Genomic DNA, 19,897 nt, shown 5'->3' with positions numbered 1-19,897 from the left:
CAAAAATATTCAGGTTCTGAGAGCAAGACAAAAATTATCTTTTCTTTAATCATTTTTCTTCATTTTCTCGTCACCCCAAGGAAAAGAGCTGAGAAAAACTTTCTGCAACTACAAAAGAGAGACCAAACTGCAACGCTGTAACCATCCCCAGCTTGTCACAATTGCAATTACTTCCAAGCTTTGTGAAAGACATGATGCAGGAAATTAGTAAAGGGGAAGGGAAGATATTAGTGCTATTTTCCCCCCTTTAATATTTGCAATACTCAATTTATTTCTGCATTGAGATTTGAAGTGTCTTCCTCCCCAGTTCTCTCAAATTCATGCATATCTGCTACTTGAAATATGGATCAGCTCTCACACATGAACATTCAAAGCGTGAAAAACTCAGCGCGGCTCTAGAAAAGACAAATGGAGGGACAGATGCGCCAAAGTAAAAGAAAAAGAAAAAAAAACCAAACCACCAAGAAAAACCCCTTGGCATCAGGGACAGTTCACCCCAGGACCTGGTTTGTGAGTATTTTAGAACTTAATTTGGTTTTTCTCCCATCAAATTCTATGAGATTCTCTATGTATTTGGAGGGGAGAAGAGAAGGCAGGTAAAAATGTAAGGACATATTCTACAAGAACAGTGCTAAAAGCTGTCTTAATTTCCATCCTTACCCATGAAGAAACCTAAGATTAAATGCAAGTCCTGCTAAGTATGACTAATTTCACTAATGATACTTAGAGGCCGCAGGAAAGCAATCAAAGTCTTTTTTAATGATATTTGATTACTGCCTGGAAAAAATCACAGGCAGGACCAGAGATACCATAAGACCCTGAGAATTAATTAAGGCAACATTTCACTAATTTAAGTTCAGAAGCACCAGAAACTATTTTTTCCACCCCAAAAAATGTCTCTGATAACTGAAAATACAATACCTCTCACTTCCCAACGCAGAGACGCTGAAACCTGTTTTTAGTCGCATCAGTTCCCTCCCACACACAAACATCAAGTAAACTCGACAACACTATGTACTTGCTACAGCTAAATATACTGGTAATATACAAGTACCTAATTTGAAACCCTGCGAACACACGTTCGGAAAAGATGGCAGTTTGCTAGGCTTTTATGTAACGCAAATTTAAATAGAAGGAACAGCACCTGCCATTTTCTTCAATTAGCATTTCGTTCGGCTGTTATCAACTTAATTTCTTGTAAGCCAACCGCAGCGCTTCCGAAGCAATCTCACGAATTTATCGGACACAACTGATAGGCACCAAGAATTCTCTCGGACAGAACAGCAATGGTTTCAGCCGCCCCGGGGCCCGGTGAACCCCACCCCCGGCTCTCTGCAGTGACAGAGGGTCGGGGTGCGCCCTGCCCGCCCAGCGCTCTCCGAGGAGCAGCGCGGCCCTTCCACGCGGTACCAGCGCGCTCCGTCCTCTCGCTCCCCCAAGCCGAGCCATCCCGCGGCGATGGAGCGAGGCTCGGCGGGGGCGCAGCCGCCACCGCAGCGCAGCGGACAGCGACGAGGCCGCCGAGGCAGCCCCGGGCGGGCAGCAGCGGCTTCCCCGCCGCCCCCCGGGCCCGCAGCCAGGGGAGGGGCGGCCGCCACCATCTTGTCAGCCCGGGCACAAAGGCAGGGCGAGAAACCCCCCGCCCCCGGGACCGAGCCGGGCGCCCCCCGCCCCGACTCACCTCCAGGCGCAGGGAGGCACCGCAGCCCCGCAGGAACTCGCGGATGTTGCTCAGGCACTCGCCCTCGGTCCGCGGCTCCGGGTACACCTGCAAGAGAAGAGGTGGGCGGCTCAGCGCGGGGATAGGAGGGGACGGCACCGCACCAGCGTCCCCCGCCCCGCCGCTCCCCTCACCTCCCGCTCCCTTCGTAGGCGGCAGCGCCAATCGCTCCCACTGGAGGGGTTGAACCGGGAAGTAAACACGGAGCACAGGAAATGGCGTGCGAGGGCGGGGGGCGGCGGGCAGGAGCGCGGGCAGGGGTGCCCCGGCCAGGCGCGGTCGCGGGCGGCTCTGCCCCGGCGCGGGGAGGGCGGAGGGAGGGAGGGAGAGAGGCGCTCGGCCCCGCCCCGGCTGCGGGCGGGGACCCGCCGTGGGAGCGCCCCCGGGCCTCGTCGCCCAGCGTTTCTTAATTTGTTAAATGGTGATACAGAGCCCGGTGCCGTGACGGGTTTGGCTGCAGGGCAAGGCGAGTGCACGGGGGGTAGCCCGGGGACAGCCCTTCCTCGGGACGAGAAGTGGTCGCGCACAGGGGACAAGGCGCACGCTGCGGGTGGCCCGTGTCGTCCGTGAGGCTGCCGGTGCCTCCTTGTTCTGATGTCGGTCCACCATTAGGTATCGGTTTTCTAACTAGGAAATACATGAAAAATGCCCCGAAGACCTCTGTGGAAAAATATTAGCACCCGGAGTTAATAATTACCAGGGTCTGATGTTAACGAGCTTCGTTTATCTGTAGTCTATTAAACAGCCCCTTCCTACCCCAGAAGAAAAACAATTTCACAAAGAGGAAAACCTTGACTAAACCTAAGAGAGTTTTTGGCAACGCAGCCATGTGCTCTCTGTAGGCACGTTCACGGTGCCTTCAGCTCAGCCTCTACCCTGACAGCCAAGGCTAACAAGGAAAAGCAACCAGCCCCAAGCGCTTCAGGGGCATGGCTTCACCTCCCACAGCTTCGCTCAAATTCTGTGCGCACATAAGCACATATCGTTTCACAATAAATTCATTCATTTCTGTGAAGTAGTTCAGCAAATAAACCATTGCCGAAACTGACCTGCAGTGAAGCTGCAGCCCTGGACACCTCCTTCTGTTGGAATGGGAAAGCCTTTCCAAGTGCCCTGGAAAGTCGCTGGAAGCCAAGGTGTTGCAACACGCAGCATCATGGCCTTTGATTACGTTTTACAGTCAGAGGAAGTTTTGTTAAATGCACATGTATGTCAAGGCTACATAATCTCACAGTATAATCCACCTGCGTAGCATTGGAAACTTCACACAAGGTCAACTCTAAACATGTATCAAGCTGAATCCAACGTAGTGCCTTCCCATACGTTTATATGATATCAAAGATACCTCTGACCCCACAATACCACAAAAATTAACAAATGCAACAGCATGACAGGGTCAACCTGGTATAAAGAAATTTAAAACACAAGTCACTATCATTTTCTAAATGCAAAATTCAGGTGAGTTTTAAATCAAAGCTGCTATTTTTTAATACAAGGAATTTGGTAACAACACAAGTTGAAGAATTTTTCTTTCCTTAAGCAAGAGCACACATATACATACCCTCCAAACTCCTCAAATTATCTGGTACTATAATAAATCACCATGGGTTAAGAATAAGCCTTTTACCACACTATAACGCAAATGGAATGCCAAAGAAGTCCTATGCAAGTACAACAGCCTGAAAGACAAATTCAGGAAGTTTGAAGGATACCAGTGAGAGAACCCTCCTGAAAACATCATGAGTTTCGTCAGTCTTGCTTGATATACTTTCTGATTACTCTATTAATTTACTTCTTAATTCTACTAAGAAATCTCAAGCTCAGACTGTCATACCAACATCCCTTGTTAAAACAGAATCCTGAGACTTCTTTCAGTTTTTCTATATTGATGCTTCTAGTATGCTCTTTCCTACATAGTCTTAATATTTACATAAGAATTATATAGTTGCAATTTATAACTGTTTTTTCTTAAACTATTTGCGTAATAACTGGGGTTTATCTCCCTTTATAGCTGTTACTTCCTCATTTCTTTTTTTTGTACCCCCCATTTTCTTTTTCTTCTAATTTGTTCATCGAGGCCTCTTTTCGTTCTGAGAAACCCTAACATTACTTCTGCTCTCCAAACACAAATAACCCCTGGTAAGAAAACCTACAGTAAACCTACATTTCTCTTAAAAGAAACAAATGTCTTGTCTCATAACATAATCCACATTAACACAAAATGTCGCAAAGACTCCAACACATTAAGCTCCATAATTCTAAGAAACCCAGATATATGTACTACCAACTCATATAAGGTTGCACATAGTTCATAAGAGACCACATAATACCTGGAAAGAGGCCAAAAAAATAAAAAGGGGGGGATGTAAGGGGAGACATGATTAGAGTAAGGAAAAAATTTCCAATTAAAGATTAGAGAAACAACAAAGAAAACCCAAACCCTGCAAACTGCTCTATGTCAGGTCTGGAAGTTTAAAATACATGCCAAATATACATCTGAGACCTTAACCCTAATGCTCTCTAATGCATGTTTCCAGTTAAAAATCATCTTCCCTCAAAACAATAAAATAAGTTACAGTAAATATTTAGAAATGCCATTTCTTCCCTCCCAAAACAAGGGAAAAGACTTCGGGGTGATAAAAGAAGCAGGCTATGTCTTCTCAGCTCTGTGGCTGCAGTGGCATTTTTATCCATCAGAAGACAGAAGCATATGGGTAAAGAATTTAAAAATATCTTAGCATTTGCATCCTGCTAGAAATTTTAAGTGTTAATGATCCCATAAAAAGAAGCAAACCCATTATTTACCTGGGAAATCTTAATGTGAGACTGGCAAGCTTTTGCTACAGACAGCTGAGAAACACAGTAAGGGACTTGAAGAACAAACTCAACCCCGCCCCAGGATGTTCAAGTGCAGTTATGTGGGCTAAGCCCATGTTAAAATTACACTTATGGAATATGACATCCTTTACATACAGTTACAGGAAGCTCAGGAGCAAGACCTGCCTCCCACAGATCACATTTATAGCCTCACAGGCTATTCAAAATGTAACAGAACATCATGCAAGCAGGCCACAGGCAGGTAAGTCCTAGCCTGCGTGAAAGGCACCAAATATATTCAGAGAAGAAAGGATAAACAAAATAAAAGTAGGGTCATATTCCAAAATGACTTAGTTAAATAAAAAGTAGACTGCATGTACATAAAGCAAATGAAATAAAGAGGTAACATATTTTCCTCCCCAGTATTTGCTTCATCCTCTTGCTTTCACAGACCAACAATGTTAGTTCATTAATGGGGGTTGTCTTCTTGTTATATGTGTATACAGCTCCTAGCACAAAGAGACCTCAGTGTCCAACTGAAACCTGTATGTGCTCTAGTAACACAAATAAAAAAGGTTAATAGTAATTAGAAAAGACAAAGATTCCAGAGGGGCATGACAGATTCTTAATTAGGGACCAGGGTGCCACGGTGGAATCCAAGGAGACAAGTGGAAGGTAATACACAGAGAAGCCACAGTTTAAACCACTTCTTTGTTGTTCAGGGACAGGTTCTGATTAAGATTTAATCTCTCAGGGAGCAGTTCTGGAAATCACAGCTAGTTCAATGAGGACACATGTGATGCACTGCAGATATCAAGGAGCAGAGTACATTTTCCACCATCCAGAAAAGGTGAGAACGATATGCAATGCAAACTGATGGTACCTAGCTAAATTTTACATCCTTTTTGATCAGTTTAAATCTGTGGTTTTAATCAACAACAACACAATAATAAAAAAGAGCAATGCAGAGACAGGCTGCATCATGAACAGGTATGACAGGGATGGTCTTAAAAAAATGAAAAAGCCTACCATTAGTTCATTTGGACAGGGAAATTATCTTAAGAAAATATGCAAGGAATGTGTAGAATAATGAGTTTAAAAGAAAAAAATCGCAGTTCTTTGACTGCAATGAGTAAACATGAGAAATTAATAAAAAATAGGAGACATCTTCAGTTATATGTATGGGAAATTAGCTGTTTATTTGCATTTATCTGCAGAACAAGTTGACAAAATGGGTCAAAGGCAGAGAGGTGTATGAGGTCTTAAATATAAACTGGAATCTACCAAGAGGACAATAAGAAGAGACTGAACGACAGCAGGGTTATTACATACAAATTAAATCAATCATTTATCTAGCACAACATATAATATGTACAACATGGTTTACTATGTGAGTTAGAAGACTGTCTCAGTTACTAGAAAGCAGAAACTAATATGGAACACAACAGCTAGCTACAAACTAGTAGGCATGTCCAGCAGACACTTAAAAATGTCCCGTTCAGGAGTATGGCTGCTCAAGTCTGAAGTTCAAAGACTCAGCCCTCAATTATGGATACCAGGGGGAAATCCTGCATTGTAAAGAGCATTGCAGAAGAATGCAATCCCAAAGGGAAGAGTTGTAGAGACTGTGTGATGAGGATATTGTTCTTTGCCACCACATGCTGGACCATTCTTCCCTCATCCTATTCGTCCTGCCTGGAGCCTTTCACACCAGATTCCCCTCTCAGCATGAAACAGTTTTCTCTCCAGGTTTCAGAACACCTTGTACATGCAAAGCATTGCCACAATCTAACCAGTAAAAATACAGTACATGAACAATGCAGCAAAGCTAACAAAAGGGTCCTATTGATCACATTCAGTCCCACAGCAGCTGTGCTTTGCTTCCAGCCTCTTTGACTGGTCAAGGGCAACGGATCTTCCAACGAAGCACAGTGATAAAGAGCCAAACACCTCCTGCACAAGTGCTGCAGGCTGGGGTTTGTTGCCAGGATTCACGTTCAGGGATAAAAATGAGATTAAAAACATTATGAGGAGGAAGCCAGGCCATCTTCATACTAGCCTGGGTGGTGAAGCTGCAACTGTCCAACAGCTCCTGCAGGTTCTTTCCCTCCCCACCGCTCCCAATTGTGTTACCTTCTGCTTGCACCTGCACCCATGCCCAGCACGGCCCATCCCTTGCAGCGTTTAGGTATCCTGCTCTGTCCCAGAACACCTGCTCTCACAAATCGCATCCAGTAGGGATGGAAAAGAAAGAGTGGCTACATAGCTACACATGAGGACATCCCCTGCTTCTTGAGGAAGCATCTATTGCTAGGTACCAATGACAGGGGCAGCACTCCTTCCACAGTAAGCAGAGTTGAGCTCAGAGGACTTGGGGATGGAGCTCCACACTCCTCCTAGCACAACAGGAGGCACAGCTGCACTTTAAAGGATCGCGAAGCCCTCTGCAGTTGCCCAAACACTTCAAGAATTGCATTTTGAACTGATGGCATATTAGCAGGATACTATAATTAAACTAAAAACACAGATCAGGATTATCAAAAAACCACAGTTTTAAGATGAGGTGTCTTGATAGAGCAACAGATCTTACCATGATACTGTCTCTGTGGTACTGTAGCTCTTTAGCACTGACTCTTTCCAACTTATAAAACCTGCTGCCCACAAACTTTTCCATAATAATCCACACAGCAGTCACCATGGAACAGACAGCAATATTTTGGCTTGAGCGAACTCATGCTCTGAAAGCACAGCAGTAGGTAGCCAGGTAGATAGTAAAAGCTAGAACCAGTAAAAGACTGAAGCTCCTACAAGCCATGCATGAAGGTGCCCAAATTTACATTCCCAGGATTCACCTAGGCTCTGCACACAGTACAAAGGGGAAGGCTGGTGCCTTAAAATATGCCCTAAAATTCTTATATGCTGAGAAGGATACAGGGCCACAAAGTTAATCAAGACAGAGCAGAAGGTAAAAGCAAGAGTGCACCTATGTTCTTGACCCCATCCAGGACTTTAACAAAATAAGACTTCATGTTCTTAGTGTTCCAAACTCCAGTCATCTCCTGGACTTACGAGAGTCCTTTAAGTGTCCTTTGGAATAACTCAAGAGTGCATCCTCTCTGAGAAGTGACATATGCCCATTTTTGATGAAATAATACCAAGCACAGAGGTTCCCTAAACCTCTTCCTTGGACACCACTACTGATGACAGCCACAGCAGCAGCTCTTAGATCCCACTGCCTTGCTCCAAAGCCATCAGCACAGCTAACTCCCCATCTGACACTCCTCTGCTGCACATCCTACATCCGCACACCAGTTCCTGTACTCTGTCCTTCCATCTGTCCCACACCCATCAGATCACACACCACCATCTTCCAATCCCACATTTTAGCCCTACTCTTCTGCCACACAACCTTACCCCACCACCTTTTTTTTACTATTCAATGGACCACACCAACTCATAAGCCACAGCTCTGCGCTCCCTCAACTTCCACCTTGCTACAGTATCTGAAATGAGGAGCATTTCTGGTTGACTAAAGACTCCTCCAGCTCTTCTGATTTCTTCCCCTACACACATTCAGAAATGCTTGTCTGCCTGACCAGCCTTCATTAACAGTGACCTACATTCAAACACACACATGTTCTGCTTTAGCTGCTTCAGTCCTTTATTGGAAATAGCCCTCAAAACCTAAGTTAGCTAAGTTTGCAAAGGAAATTTAGAGTTTGGTTAAAATGCCAGCCAGGTTTGTGGCAGCCTTTATAAACTGGACCTTGAAGTCTTACACAACAACTAGAGCAACTTTTTCCCTTTCATCTGCCCTGCGAAAATGCTACTGTAAAACTGATACAGTTGTTTGAGCTCATCCTTTCAGATGTACACCTGTATTAAACAATGTTCAGGAAAACAGCAGGTTCTTTGCAGTGGAAGTACAGTACTTCTGTCACTTCTCTTGGACCCTGTTTAAATCCCCATCAAATACATAGTCTTCAAGCTGCAGCAGGAAAGGTTCAGGTGGACATCAGGAGAAATTTCTTCACAGAAAGGGTGATTAAACATTGGAATGGACTGCCCAGGGAGGTGGTGGCATCATTGTCCCTGAAGGTGTTTAAGAAAAGACTGGACATGGTACTTAGTGACATGGTCTAGTTGACATGGTGGTGTCTGGTCAAAGGTTGGACTTGATGATCTCAGAGGTCTTTTCCACATAACTAATTCTGTGATTCTGTGGAAGTTTATAAACTGACTCCTAGGAGGCAGGTATTCAACTAAGCCCTAAGATACAAACAAGTAAGTTAAGGGCACCAGGACAGTTTGTACAGGACTTTTGTTTTCTCAAGTTTCCATTATATTTTTGTATTTCACAAAAAACCCCTACATTAACACAGCTTTAAGAAATTGAGAATGCCACACATATAAAGCTTACAAGACTGGCAGCTGCCCCTGCAAATGCAATCAGGGTCCACTTGCAGGCCCACACTGTGACCTGAACTAAGCAGGAGTCCTACTGGAATGCACAGGAGTGTGCCTGAAGGATATATACACATAAGAAGCTCTAGTTCCAGCTGCAGGAGTAATCTGCTTTCCCATGTTTCCCAGATACTGAGAACTAATATTCCTAATTCCTGTGGGTTTACTTTTTTTTGCTATTTTAAAGAAAAAGAGGAAATCAGTCAGCATGCAACCGTCATCAACCCCACACAGCACCATCAGGCTGTGGAGCTCCAGGGGTGCCAGCATTAGGTGTCCACAGGAAGACATGTATTTCCCTGAAATCAGTGAGTGGAAAAAGCCCAGCTCCAAGTGTGGGCTTGGCAAGAACTGAACTAAAGACATTCTCCTGTGAAGGGAGGCTGGTGGGGAGGGATTTTTCACCCCTTCTCACATAAATCCTGCAGCATTTCCTGTGGAGCATTGCTGTTTTGGTGCAGCGCAAGCTCAGGCTTCAGGAGTCCAATCACTCAGGGTTTGTTTACACTGGGAGAGCTCTGCTGCTAGATATGCTGGCATCGCTCCTCAGTGTGGATGTAACATATGCCAGAGAGGGAATTCCTCTGCCAGTCTAACGGTACCACTTCCCCCAGTGACATTAACAAAGCCAACAAAAGCACTTCTGTCAGCACAGCTGCACCAGTGGAGGGGGTATATGATTTTTATTGCTTTTCCCCCTGCCTCTCTCTGTGAAAATATTCCATAGGACTACCAAAGCCCTACAGTGGGGATCCTCTCCTGGGCAAGCTGCCAGCATCATCCAACAGCACTCACTGCAGAGCAGGAAAATGGAGATCTGAATGAAACGCTTGTAGATAGAAGTAGTGTTTCTCAGGCCAGGAGGGGACAGGGGGCTCTGCCCACTGGGTGCCAAAGATCCATGAAAAGAAGCAGCACAACGAAAACTTCTTGCAGATGAAGCTGGCCACCCTTCCTCAACTCCTCACCACAATGAGAGTGGTGAGGCACTAGAACAGGTTGCCCAGAGAGGTTGCAGATGCCCCATCCCTGGAAGCATTCAAGGCCTGGTTGGATAGGACTCAGCAACCTGGTCTAGTGGAAGGTGTCCCTGCCCACCGTGGGGATGTTGGAGCTCAATAATCTTTAAGGGCCCTTCCAACCCAAATGTTTCTATGACTCTATGATTCTGGTGGTGGGTGATGGTGTTACCACATAATACTGAGAGATGTGGAGAGAAAATGGTTTTGCTCTATGCAGCGAAGTGAGGGAGAGCACAGGAGTGTCACACTGGCTGAGGATCAGGAAGTAAAGCTCAGCCTGCCAAGGTGCAAGACTGACACTGCTTTCATGCTGCCAGCTCACAGTATTTTTGCAACGTCATGCTGAAATGTTTTAAGGTTCCAGCTCTTCAAATCACAAACACTGTGTAATAACTAATTACAATTGTTACTTAAGGATGATTTATGTTGAATGCCCCTCAGTGGTTCAAAGCAAAATTTTAAAAATATATATGTATATAAATATGTATTATGTATATATATAAAAATACACTTATATACATATACAATTTGCAAACTTCAATTTTGAAGCCAGACTTCTAGTTTTATTAAGGCTTGAATTACAGCTGAACGATGTGGTGCCCTCAGCCACTAGCATGCAGTAGTAAACAGAGTGAAGCGTGCTGATGGCATCCCCATAGTTCTTTCTTTTCTCCACACAGACATAGCATTTGGATGATGGTCTGGGTAGAGTGAGTAAGGCAGTCAAGGGCCAAAGAATCACCTTTTCTGCAGCCCGTATTATGCACAGACATAGAAAGAACATATCTAGAAACTGTGGAAAGGACATTAATCAGAGTAAGACCAACAAAACTCCATTATTTTTCTGTATTTTCTGACAAAAACAATTTAATCACCAACAGTTTCCTTAATTGCTCCCTCTTTTCAAGGTCTGGCATGCCCTTATTTAACTCAGTCTAGATCTTTACGCTTTGACAGGATCTGATTTTCAAGGAAAAAGAAAGCAAACACAGATACAAGTCTTCTGCTTCCTCTATGCGTACAGGCAGACCATATTTCTCTAGACAATATCCCAGTCACCAGAACTACAGAGCAAGCGCATAGACAGGAAAAGCACAGGCATTATCCTTCAGAACATTTGTGCATCCCTGCTCTCACAAGGCAATAAGAGTAACATGGTAAATGACAACTCTGTAACAGGACCAAACAATCCTAAGAAGCTCACAGCAACACTTAGGAGAACAGCATGTATTCAGGATAAAAGCATTCTAACAACCTTCTTTGGGTTAACTTTCCTCTGGGGATTGGCTAGGCCTTGCAGTGCTTCCACCCTGGAGCAATAGCATTTGTAGGCACACTGGCATTCCCCAAGCATGCAGCCACAGCAGGCACAGCTGTCCAGGGCAGATTATTCTTGCCAGAAGCACAGTAATCTCCTTGGGAGGACTACTGCCAAGAGGAGAGAGCATATGCACATTAAAATGAGGATTTTGCTTCCTGCCTCTCAGGTCTAGTCCTATGATGACCTTCTGCTGCTGCTGCAATGCAAGCATCCCCAATACCTTCCCAAGAGATAACTGAGCAAAGGCAGGACAGCCTTTGGGTTCAGCCAGGCAGACCCCAATAGCCTCACCTTTGGCTTCAGGGTCAGAACCATCCTGCCAGAATAACGTCCAAAATGTAGGTTGTGCAGGGCCAACTAGCACCTGGAAATTTCTACCTTGGGAGTAACATCTGCATCATTGGTGGGATGTTCACCACAATTCCCAAGCTCTGCCTGGGCTCCACAGTCAGATCGCAGCCACCGTTGCACCCTCTCCAAAGGTACCGGGCTATAAAAATTATCACTTATTATTAACTCTGGCTCCAAAACACCTTCCCCCTCTTCTTCCTTTGCAACACTTGAAATACCACATTCAGGTCACACCTTGTCATAATAGGAGAGAAGTACTTAGCCCCAATACATCCACGTGAAATCAGAGACAAGTGAATGTAAATTTTCCTTTGCCTGAGCCATAGGCGCACACCCTCATCGCAAAGACAAGGCTGGCGAGATGGCTGCTGCACATGGCAGCCCAAACCCTCCGTTTGGAGACTGACTCTCAATGCTTGTGCTCATACACAGCAATTCATTTGCCTTGTGAATTGCAAGGAGTTAATTTATTCCTAAATTACGCCTCATTTAGCCAAAGACCTCTATCATTAAAAAGAGAATCGTATATAGATATACAAGGTACGAGTAAAAAGATCTGAATCTTTGCTGCCATCAGTCCTGATACTATCCCAATTAATAACCAAATTAATGTCAACACCAGTACCCAATCCACCTCAGGGAGAAGGAATGATGTCTCCTTCCAGCCATGCACCAAGTCTAATCCAACAAGAGAGCGATCTGTATCTGTTTTCCCGAGGCCAGCCCCGTGCTGTCCGTCTCCCACCTCAGCAATGCGGGAGCAGCAATAGGAAGTGGCTGTGTTTTGGATCAGCCTCCCACACGCAGCAGAGCAGCTCCTGGGTTGTTCAAGCCTACGCTCAGTGCAATGGCTGGGGATGGTCCATTCGACAGAGGGGGGCCAGGGCGTTGAGAGACCCAGCCGCGCATCCAGCACGCTTCCCCATCCCCTGGCTTCAAAGCACCGAACCAGCTGCTCTTGTGCCCTCCAGAAGCCTCTAACAGGAGGGGAGGGGGGGTAACGGGGTGTCAAATGGCTGCTGCATCGCATCCTCTGATGCATCTCCCTATTTCCCCAAACAGAACAAAGCTGTCCTCTAAATGATGCTTTCTGTCGAGCAGCTGACCAAAAATAAAAGTACAAACAAAACTTAATGGAGCGCAAAGCCTCCTATGACAAGGAAAATTCCCGCTCCAGTTCTGATCTCTGTTTACAACGTTGAAAGTGGGTCAAACTGGTCTGTGATGGAGGAATCTGTTTGGAAAATGATCTCTGTGAGGAAAAGCATCTAAGCGGCAGACAATTGCACTGCAATGCTTCCAAGGGGATCCTTTCCCCTGCCATCAAAGTAATTCAATTTTATCACACAGGGTTTAAATCCTGTAACTTGAAATTACAGCTTTTAATTCAAATTACTTGAATTCAGCAATTCCCTATCTTTTAGAGCAGATCAACGAACCAGAGTGTTTCAGTACAGACCTCTGTGCTTTGAAAAGCTAAGACATGGCTGAGTTTGGACAGGGTGGGAAAAGCTGTTGTGGTTTCTGTTGATTTCATGATTTTGGGGTTTTTTTTTCACAATTGCTCTCATTTTTGTTCATTTTCAGTGTTCAGGATAAGGTTATTGAGCAGTACCATCACACTGCCTAAACCAACTGTTTTGTTTTACCCTGTCATGGTCTCTCTGAAAATGCAACAAAATGATTGTGACACTAAATGGGAGCCCGAAAATAAGAGACAGTCCGTAATAACACTACTTTTCACGGTATTTTCATTCAGACGTCTTGAAATCTGGTAAATTTAATATCTGTCCTTTGCTGTTGTTCAAGATAGAAGATGACTGTAATGTAAACAAATTCAGCCAAAACTTCCTGGCAAGAAGCTCTGTAGGTTGTTCTGTGCACAGACCGTACATAAATACACAGCAATCTAAAGAAAGAACATACTAACCAGGCTTGAAACCCACTAATTTGTTTTTATTGACTCAAAAAAATTCTGTTCTTTGAACTTCAAATACTTGATTCCTTTTATGGTCACACAATATTTTATTAAAAATCTTCTACTAATCACTCTCGGGGTACCCAGAGGCTTTAGAAAGCACAAAATGTCAAAAAACGTATTACTGCATTCCTGCATATATTGAATCATCTTTCTAAACTGTTTTTGAAAGAAAGAAATGCATTTATAGCATCTTCTAGAAAACATCTTAAAAAACCCCCAAACTTATACACATTCCTTCGTATTTATAATTTGTATTTTTTTAATGTTCTCTTTGGTTTTAGTTACTATTTTGTATTTACAGAAAAATGAGCTCTGAGTATTCAAAGTGTCTGCTAATGTCAGATATTTATAGAAAGTTATGATCTCAAATGATTTTAAGAACTGAATCAGTCTACATCAAGACAAACTTTGAATCTTTTAGACTTCAAAAATGTCCACTTTGAACGAGACTTTCAGGGCAAATAAGGAATAAAAAGGTTCATATTTTAAATGCACTCAGTATAAAAAAGTAACATAATGAACAGTATTAGCAAAAAAGACTTGGAAAAAATAACATGATACAGGAAAAGATGTAACTTTTACATGGTTTTATTAGCAAACAAAAAAAAATAAAGAATCAAGGAAATAGCTCAGACTTATAATGGTAGGTGAGAGCACGAAAGATATATACTGGTATATACTATGTATATATATATATATATACACATAGTATATACTGAGTCTACAGAAAAAGAATATTCACAAAGTTAGAAGGAAAAGTAAGTCTGTGAGTCTCTCAGATGCATCTGTGAATTAGAAAGTGCAACGTGAATGGTCCAAAAAATACATACAGCTTCCCTCACGAAAACAAAGATCCCCTGAAAAAAAAAATTAAGGATTATTTCTCCCAGACTTACATCGAAGTCAAAGCCAGAGGAGACACACTGGGTCAGCAGGGACCTCCAGGGCAGCTGCCTGTCCCAGCACCCTGCTCGATGCAGGACGAGCTCAGGGAGGTGGGAGGCTGCAAGGCGCCAGCATTCCTCCTGTTCTGGCTTCCATCCCAGCCTGCACACCACCCGCTGCAAACCCCGTGCTGCCGCACCATGAGGTCCATGATAAGTCCCACTGACAGCTCCTTGCATGCCAGGCTGGTGTCGGGGTTGGCTGTGGAGAGCTGTGCCCCTCTGCAAACCCTCCTTTGACTGAGGGTGCTATAAAGGGACCCCCGCCCGAACATGAGAGGTGTTCCCTCCTCTGAGACGAAAAAGAGCCTTTCATTCACTAACTGAGCTGTCCCTAATTACACTGTACACAGAAAGGCATGTTAAGTGGGAAACGTTGTTCTAACACTTATTTCTGTTGTGCTTTTTTGTTTATTTTGTTGTTCAGTAGAAGCTGTTTCTCAAACTGAGTTCAGGACCCCATTTTACTAGGCTTAACATCTACAGGAGGGGAAAGACCTTCTCTGCCCCAAAGTTCAGAGCCCAAAGTCCAAGAGGTACTCAGAGAGTGTGCCTGGAGCAGCACAGTGGGACAGGCTGCCAAAACCCTCCTTGGGCTTGCAGGCAAAAGAACCTGGGGGCAAGGAGGCATGGGCAGAGCCTGCCAAAGCCAGTGGATAGCCAGACAGTCCTTGCCCTCAGCCCCACATGTCACATGTATCACTGTAGATCGCAGAGCAGAATGTTTACCTGCTTTGGAGCCACAGTTTGCAGCCCAGTGTACTGGACAGCAGTTTGCACTTTATGTACCACCTCTGCAAAGCCATGGCACTTTGGAAGCAGGCACATCCTCTTCAGCTTTACTGCCTGCACAGCCACTTCGGGAGAAACGATGGCAGGGAAAAGTTGGCAGCGGCAGCAGCAGTGGCTTCAGCTGTCCCAGATAGCTCTGCTGGCCACCATGGTGGCTCACACTGCCACTGACACATTGCCTCCATTCTCATCACCTCCATCACCTGCCAAGAACACTGCCGGTTCCCGTGGGGTTTCCATATCCCCATGTCATGTCCTAATTTGCTTGCAAATTCAGGGGGGCAGGAATGAGCTAGTACATCCTGTAGAAGGGGATCCAGTCCAGAGCCAGGACCTCCACACTAGAATGTAACACAAAACAGTAACAACTCCAGCTGGTGGCAAACTGAAGAACCAAAGGGAGACAGCCACAGTCCAGTGCCCTACTGAGCTCAAGGTACTGGTTTCAACTTTGTGGGTCTGTGGGCTACTTGAAATAGAGCCACAAAAGGTAATAAAAGCCCATTGTCAGCAGGCTCCAATGAGTAGAGTGCTTTGCCAACTGTAAAAGGCGAAAAATATGGTGTTACTTTCAAGCAAGGAGTTATCCCATCAGCATAGTAGATGACCTTCATCAATCTTCTTCTCACCACCTCGGATTGGCTCACAAGGAAAGTTTTGTCGATATGTGGGTCTCTATGTGCAGTACGTTATTGAATATCAGGTGAGACAACTGCACTGTCCCAAGTCTTGAGGCACAAATCAAAACCCTCCCCTCTAGCCGAGCTATGACGGGAATTACGTACGCACACAGAACACATAAAAGTTACCTGACAGAGTACGTTTTCTTCAAACACAACGCAGAATAGAGCTGTAATGCATTTTGTCAACCCGAAAAAAAAATGACGAGATTTTTTCCATGGGCTACCAAACAGTAAAAGACCCAAATCACGCTAAAACACTCTTCAAGAAAACTAAGCATCAAACGCTAAAATGTCCTTCAGAGGCTGGAAGGGATGAGCTGAATCACCTCCCAAGCGAGGTGAGGCACCGGCTATTCCAGCAGTTGCGTAGACAAGTTTACAGCCGGCTCGCGGCACGCCAGAAAGGGTCCACAACCCACTCCCCAAAATAAATGCATCTCCCGTGCACACCGAGGACTTCGGTTTGGGGAGGAGCGCGTTTTTTTCCGTAAAACACTTGCAGAACCGTGGCCCTCAAGGGGAAAGCCCCTCCAGCCAAGCTGCCCGCGGCCGCTCGTCGCGGTCCCCCCGGCCCTCCCGACGGGGACCGACCGCCCGCTCCGCCCCACAGCGCCCCTCGCCCCCCTCCCCGGGGCTGGGGGTCCCCCCTCCCGCGGGGGGCGGCGGCGGCCGGGGCCGGGCGGAGGGCGGCGGGCCCGGCTGCACAAAGGGCGGGGAGGCGGGGGGCGCCGGGCACTTACTTTGTCTATGGTGCCCGGGAGCAGGCGCTCGAGCAGGCGGCAGAGCACCACGCCGTCCTTCAGGGAGGACTGAAGGAAGCCCTCGGGGTCGGAGATGGTCTTTTTGGGCGACTCCAGCACGCCCAAGGCGATCAGCCACGTAACGGTCTGCTCCGCCGAATTCATGGCGATGGCGGCGGCGGGGCGGGGGTCGCGGCGCCCCGCGCCTCGCGTGGGTTTTGTGTCTCCCCGGGCGGGGGCTTCAGGCGGAGGCCGGCGCCGCCCCCATGTGAATGCAGATGACGACGCCCCGGCCCCGCCGCTACAGACACATGCAGCTGCAGTGCCGCCTCCTCCCCGCCCCCCCGCCGCCGCCGCCGCCGCCGCCGCCGCCCCATGACATCACTGGCAGCGGCGGCGGGCGGGGGCAGCGCCCGCGGAGACCCGCGCCCCGCTCCGCGCCCCGCTCCGCGCCCGCCCCGCTCCGCGCCCTGCGCGCAGGCACGGCCGCCCCCTGGCGGGCTCGCGGCGCCTCCGCGGGCGCGCAGCGGGGCGCGGGACGGGCGCGGGACGGGCGCCGGCGGGCGCCGGGAGCGGTGGGGAAAAGTTGCGGGATCCCCCGGCCCCTCGTTTCCTCCTCGGACAGCGCCGTTGCGCTGGGAACAAACCCCCGCAAGCCTTTAGCTCCAGGCTCGGGGCCACTGATTTCGAACCATCTACCTCTGGGAGCACCAGCAGAGGGTCCCGGCCCGACTGGTCGTATTAAGTCGATTTTTGCCTTTGCCCGTCGTTGCCCTGAGCAAGGAAACCCTGGAGCCTGGCCCAGTGGCCGACTCGCGGGCTCGCCCCGGTGAGCGCCGTCCCCGCCGTGCGCCTCCTGGGATGCTCCATCCCCAGTGCGCCTCCCGCCAGCGTCCGCCCGGCGGTCTGCGGCACCGGCTGGGAAGCCAACGTAAATACCCATAAGGACTGTGAAGGCTAACCTGAAATCGAGTGGTGAAAGCATTCCCGTGCTTTTTATTCTGGCAAAACCCATTCCTCAAGGCTTTGCTTGGACAGGACTCTACGAGCAATCAGTATTTTTCTGTTAAGACCTGGCATGGGCTCCCCAGGGCCCCTCTGTTGCCATTAACCTGGAGACGTGATGTCACCACAGCCCATGCTCTACCCCCTTCCCCTCACACTCCGCCTGACCCCATCAAGGGACAAAACCGCCTTCAAGGCAGTGTTAGAAGGGATATTGCCAACCCCAAACTCATCTCTGTGGTTCTGTTTCCATCCTGGCTTGCCACATTTGCCACCATCGCAGCCCCTGAGCAGCATCTCTAGTAAGTTTTTCTGACCTGAAGTCTCTTCCCAAACCACAGACCAGCCCAGAAAAACAGAAGTGCATGTTGACTGGAGACAAGATAATCTAATTCCAACATTGTCTCCTTCTAATCCATAATAGATGCAGATTTTCTTAAACTCTGATGCCTGAGGTGTGATACCTCTTCCAAAATTTGTCTTTCCTTCTGGCCCTTGTTTAGTCCAGGTGACAGCACCAGAATGGCCTCCACCAGTGTTGATGCCCACCCAAACTCGAGCAGGGTTGGATACCACAAGCTCAGCGCACACAGCAATGGTCAGAAAGCATTTATTACCTCAGAATCCCCAGTGGGAGTTCCCCAATAGTTTTCTGAGTGAGGTAAGCAGCAAGTGGGGAGATCCCTGGCACCACTGTGCCACCACTGGCACCATGGCCCACGGCAGAGAAAAATGGACATGAGTTTATGAAGCTTTTTATGTGAGAGACCTCATGAGCAGTAATTGTGATGTAGTCATCACATGAATAATGTGAAAAGCACACAGCTAATTACAGTAGAGAGCATGATACATGACACATTCTGGGAAAATTCAGCCAAAGGAAGCAACATAAGTAACAATATATTACAAGGTAGAATAGTGATTTTAACAAAGCATAAAGTATTTCATTATAAGCAATTTCTGAGTTATTGCTGTATTGACCTTCATCACTTATCTCCTCACCATTCTTCTGCACTTAACCATACACCTTTCCATATATATTTTGAGCAAAAGCTTCCTACCCAATAGTTGGCTAGCTATGAAGAACATGAACATGGCAATTCTTTGCCATCAGAAAGCTGTGTGGATGGCCTGCCTGAAGACCTTTGAAAGAAGCTTACCACAGGTAGGGGAACCATTTCCAAATATTTAAAGGAAAAGAATAGAAGTGCATAAAGGCTTTAGGAGCATGCCACTCCCTTCCTAGCTTTCTTCCTTGTCAGACCTTCCCCTACAAGGTATTTACTGCAAACCACCAGAACTCTCTGCATAGCTCCCTTGTTTTATTGTTTCCTGCTGTGTGCCCCAGTACTGTCCATTTATTCATATTGCAAGCTTGTAGGACAGACAGATACTTTGCATCTGCACCATCCATCAAGTGGAACCCACACCATGGTGGAAGTTCTGAAGTAGCATAAACAATGAAACATATAATTATTGCCAATCTGCACTCCTTCTTCTTCTTTGTTTCACAATTAAAGATGTTCTGATTCTCTTCTGTCCCAACCTTGGTCCCACTTTTGCTTCTAAATCATAAACCGGTGACATCTTTATTCAAGCATCCATTTTGACAGCGTTTAAATAATCTAAACTCTTTCTGAAAGCATCAAGAGGGATGATTTTAACCTCCTTTTTCTGCAAAATATTTTAAATATATGCAAAGCTGAAAAAGTAGTTTTGGTAATGACACTCATAAGCAAAGGATAGATATGGAGCATGCATGTAGGTTCAGGTAACTTCCAGGTCTTAAATCTCTTTACACAAGCAATGAGATTTTTACATTTCGGGGTGGGGTTTTTTGGTTTAATAATATCTGTATCCTTTTTTGAACAAGAGAGAAAGCAATATTCTGTGAAATACATCAGCCAGCTTTGGCAGAGATCTAGTAGATTTAACAGCACAAGATTTTCTGTAAATAAAGATTAAACAGTTGACAATTTATTTGCGTTTTTGCAAGCGCTTGTCATATTCTTATGAGAAGTTACTAAGGAAACCAGGTAGGCACAAGGTAGAAGATA

At 46.2% G+C, this 19,897-nt stretch overlaps 1 protein-coding gene across 5 annotated transcripts in view; it reads right to left on the bottom strand.

Annotated features, from left to right (window-relative positions):
• ARHGEF7 (Rho guanine nucleotide exchange factor 7) overlaps positions 1 to 17,106 on the bottom strand; it is a 126,118-nt gene extending 109,012 nt beyond the window's left edge. For 2 of the 5 annotated variants that reach the window (XR_007900829.1, XM_051772824.1), the window contains exons 1-2: positions 16,836 to 17,106; positions 1,682 to 1,768 (exon numbers count right to left, since the gene is read on the bottom strand). Coding sequence is in view for 3 of the 5 variants with exons in the window: in XM_051772824.1 (XP_051628784.1) it covers positions 1,682 to 1,768; positions 16,836 to 17,000 (252 nt within the window). In the remaining 2 variants the exon portion in view is untranslated. Of the gene's footprint in view, positions 1 to 1,681; positions 1,769 to 1,854; positions 2,310 to 16,835 lie in introns of those variants that run through there. The other 3 variants (XM_051772822.1, XM_051772823.1, XM_051772825.1) reach the window with 3 other exon arrangements.
• Between the last annotated feature and the right edge of the window lie 2,791 nt (positions 17,107 to 19,897).

This window comes from Manacus candei, unplaced genomic scaffold, assembly GCF_025592945.1.
Source record: "Manacus candei isolate 608988 ecotype Guabito, Panama unplaced genomic scaffold, ASM2559294v1 h1tg000159l, whole genome shotgun sequence".
Taxonomy (NCBI): domain Eukaryota; kingdom Metazoa; phylum Chordata; class Aves; order Passeriformes; family Pipridae; genus Manacus; species Manacus candei.
Note: the sequence above shows the minus strand (reverse complement) of the source record. Positions and strands in the feature narration are given on the sequence as shown.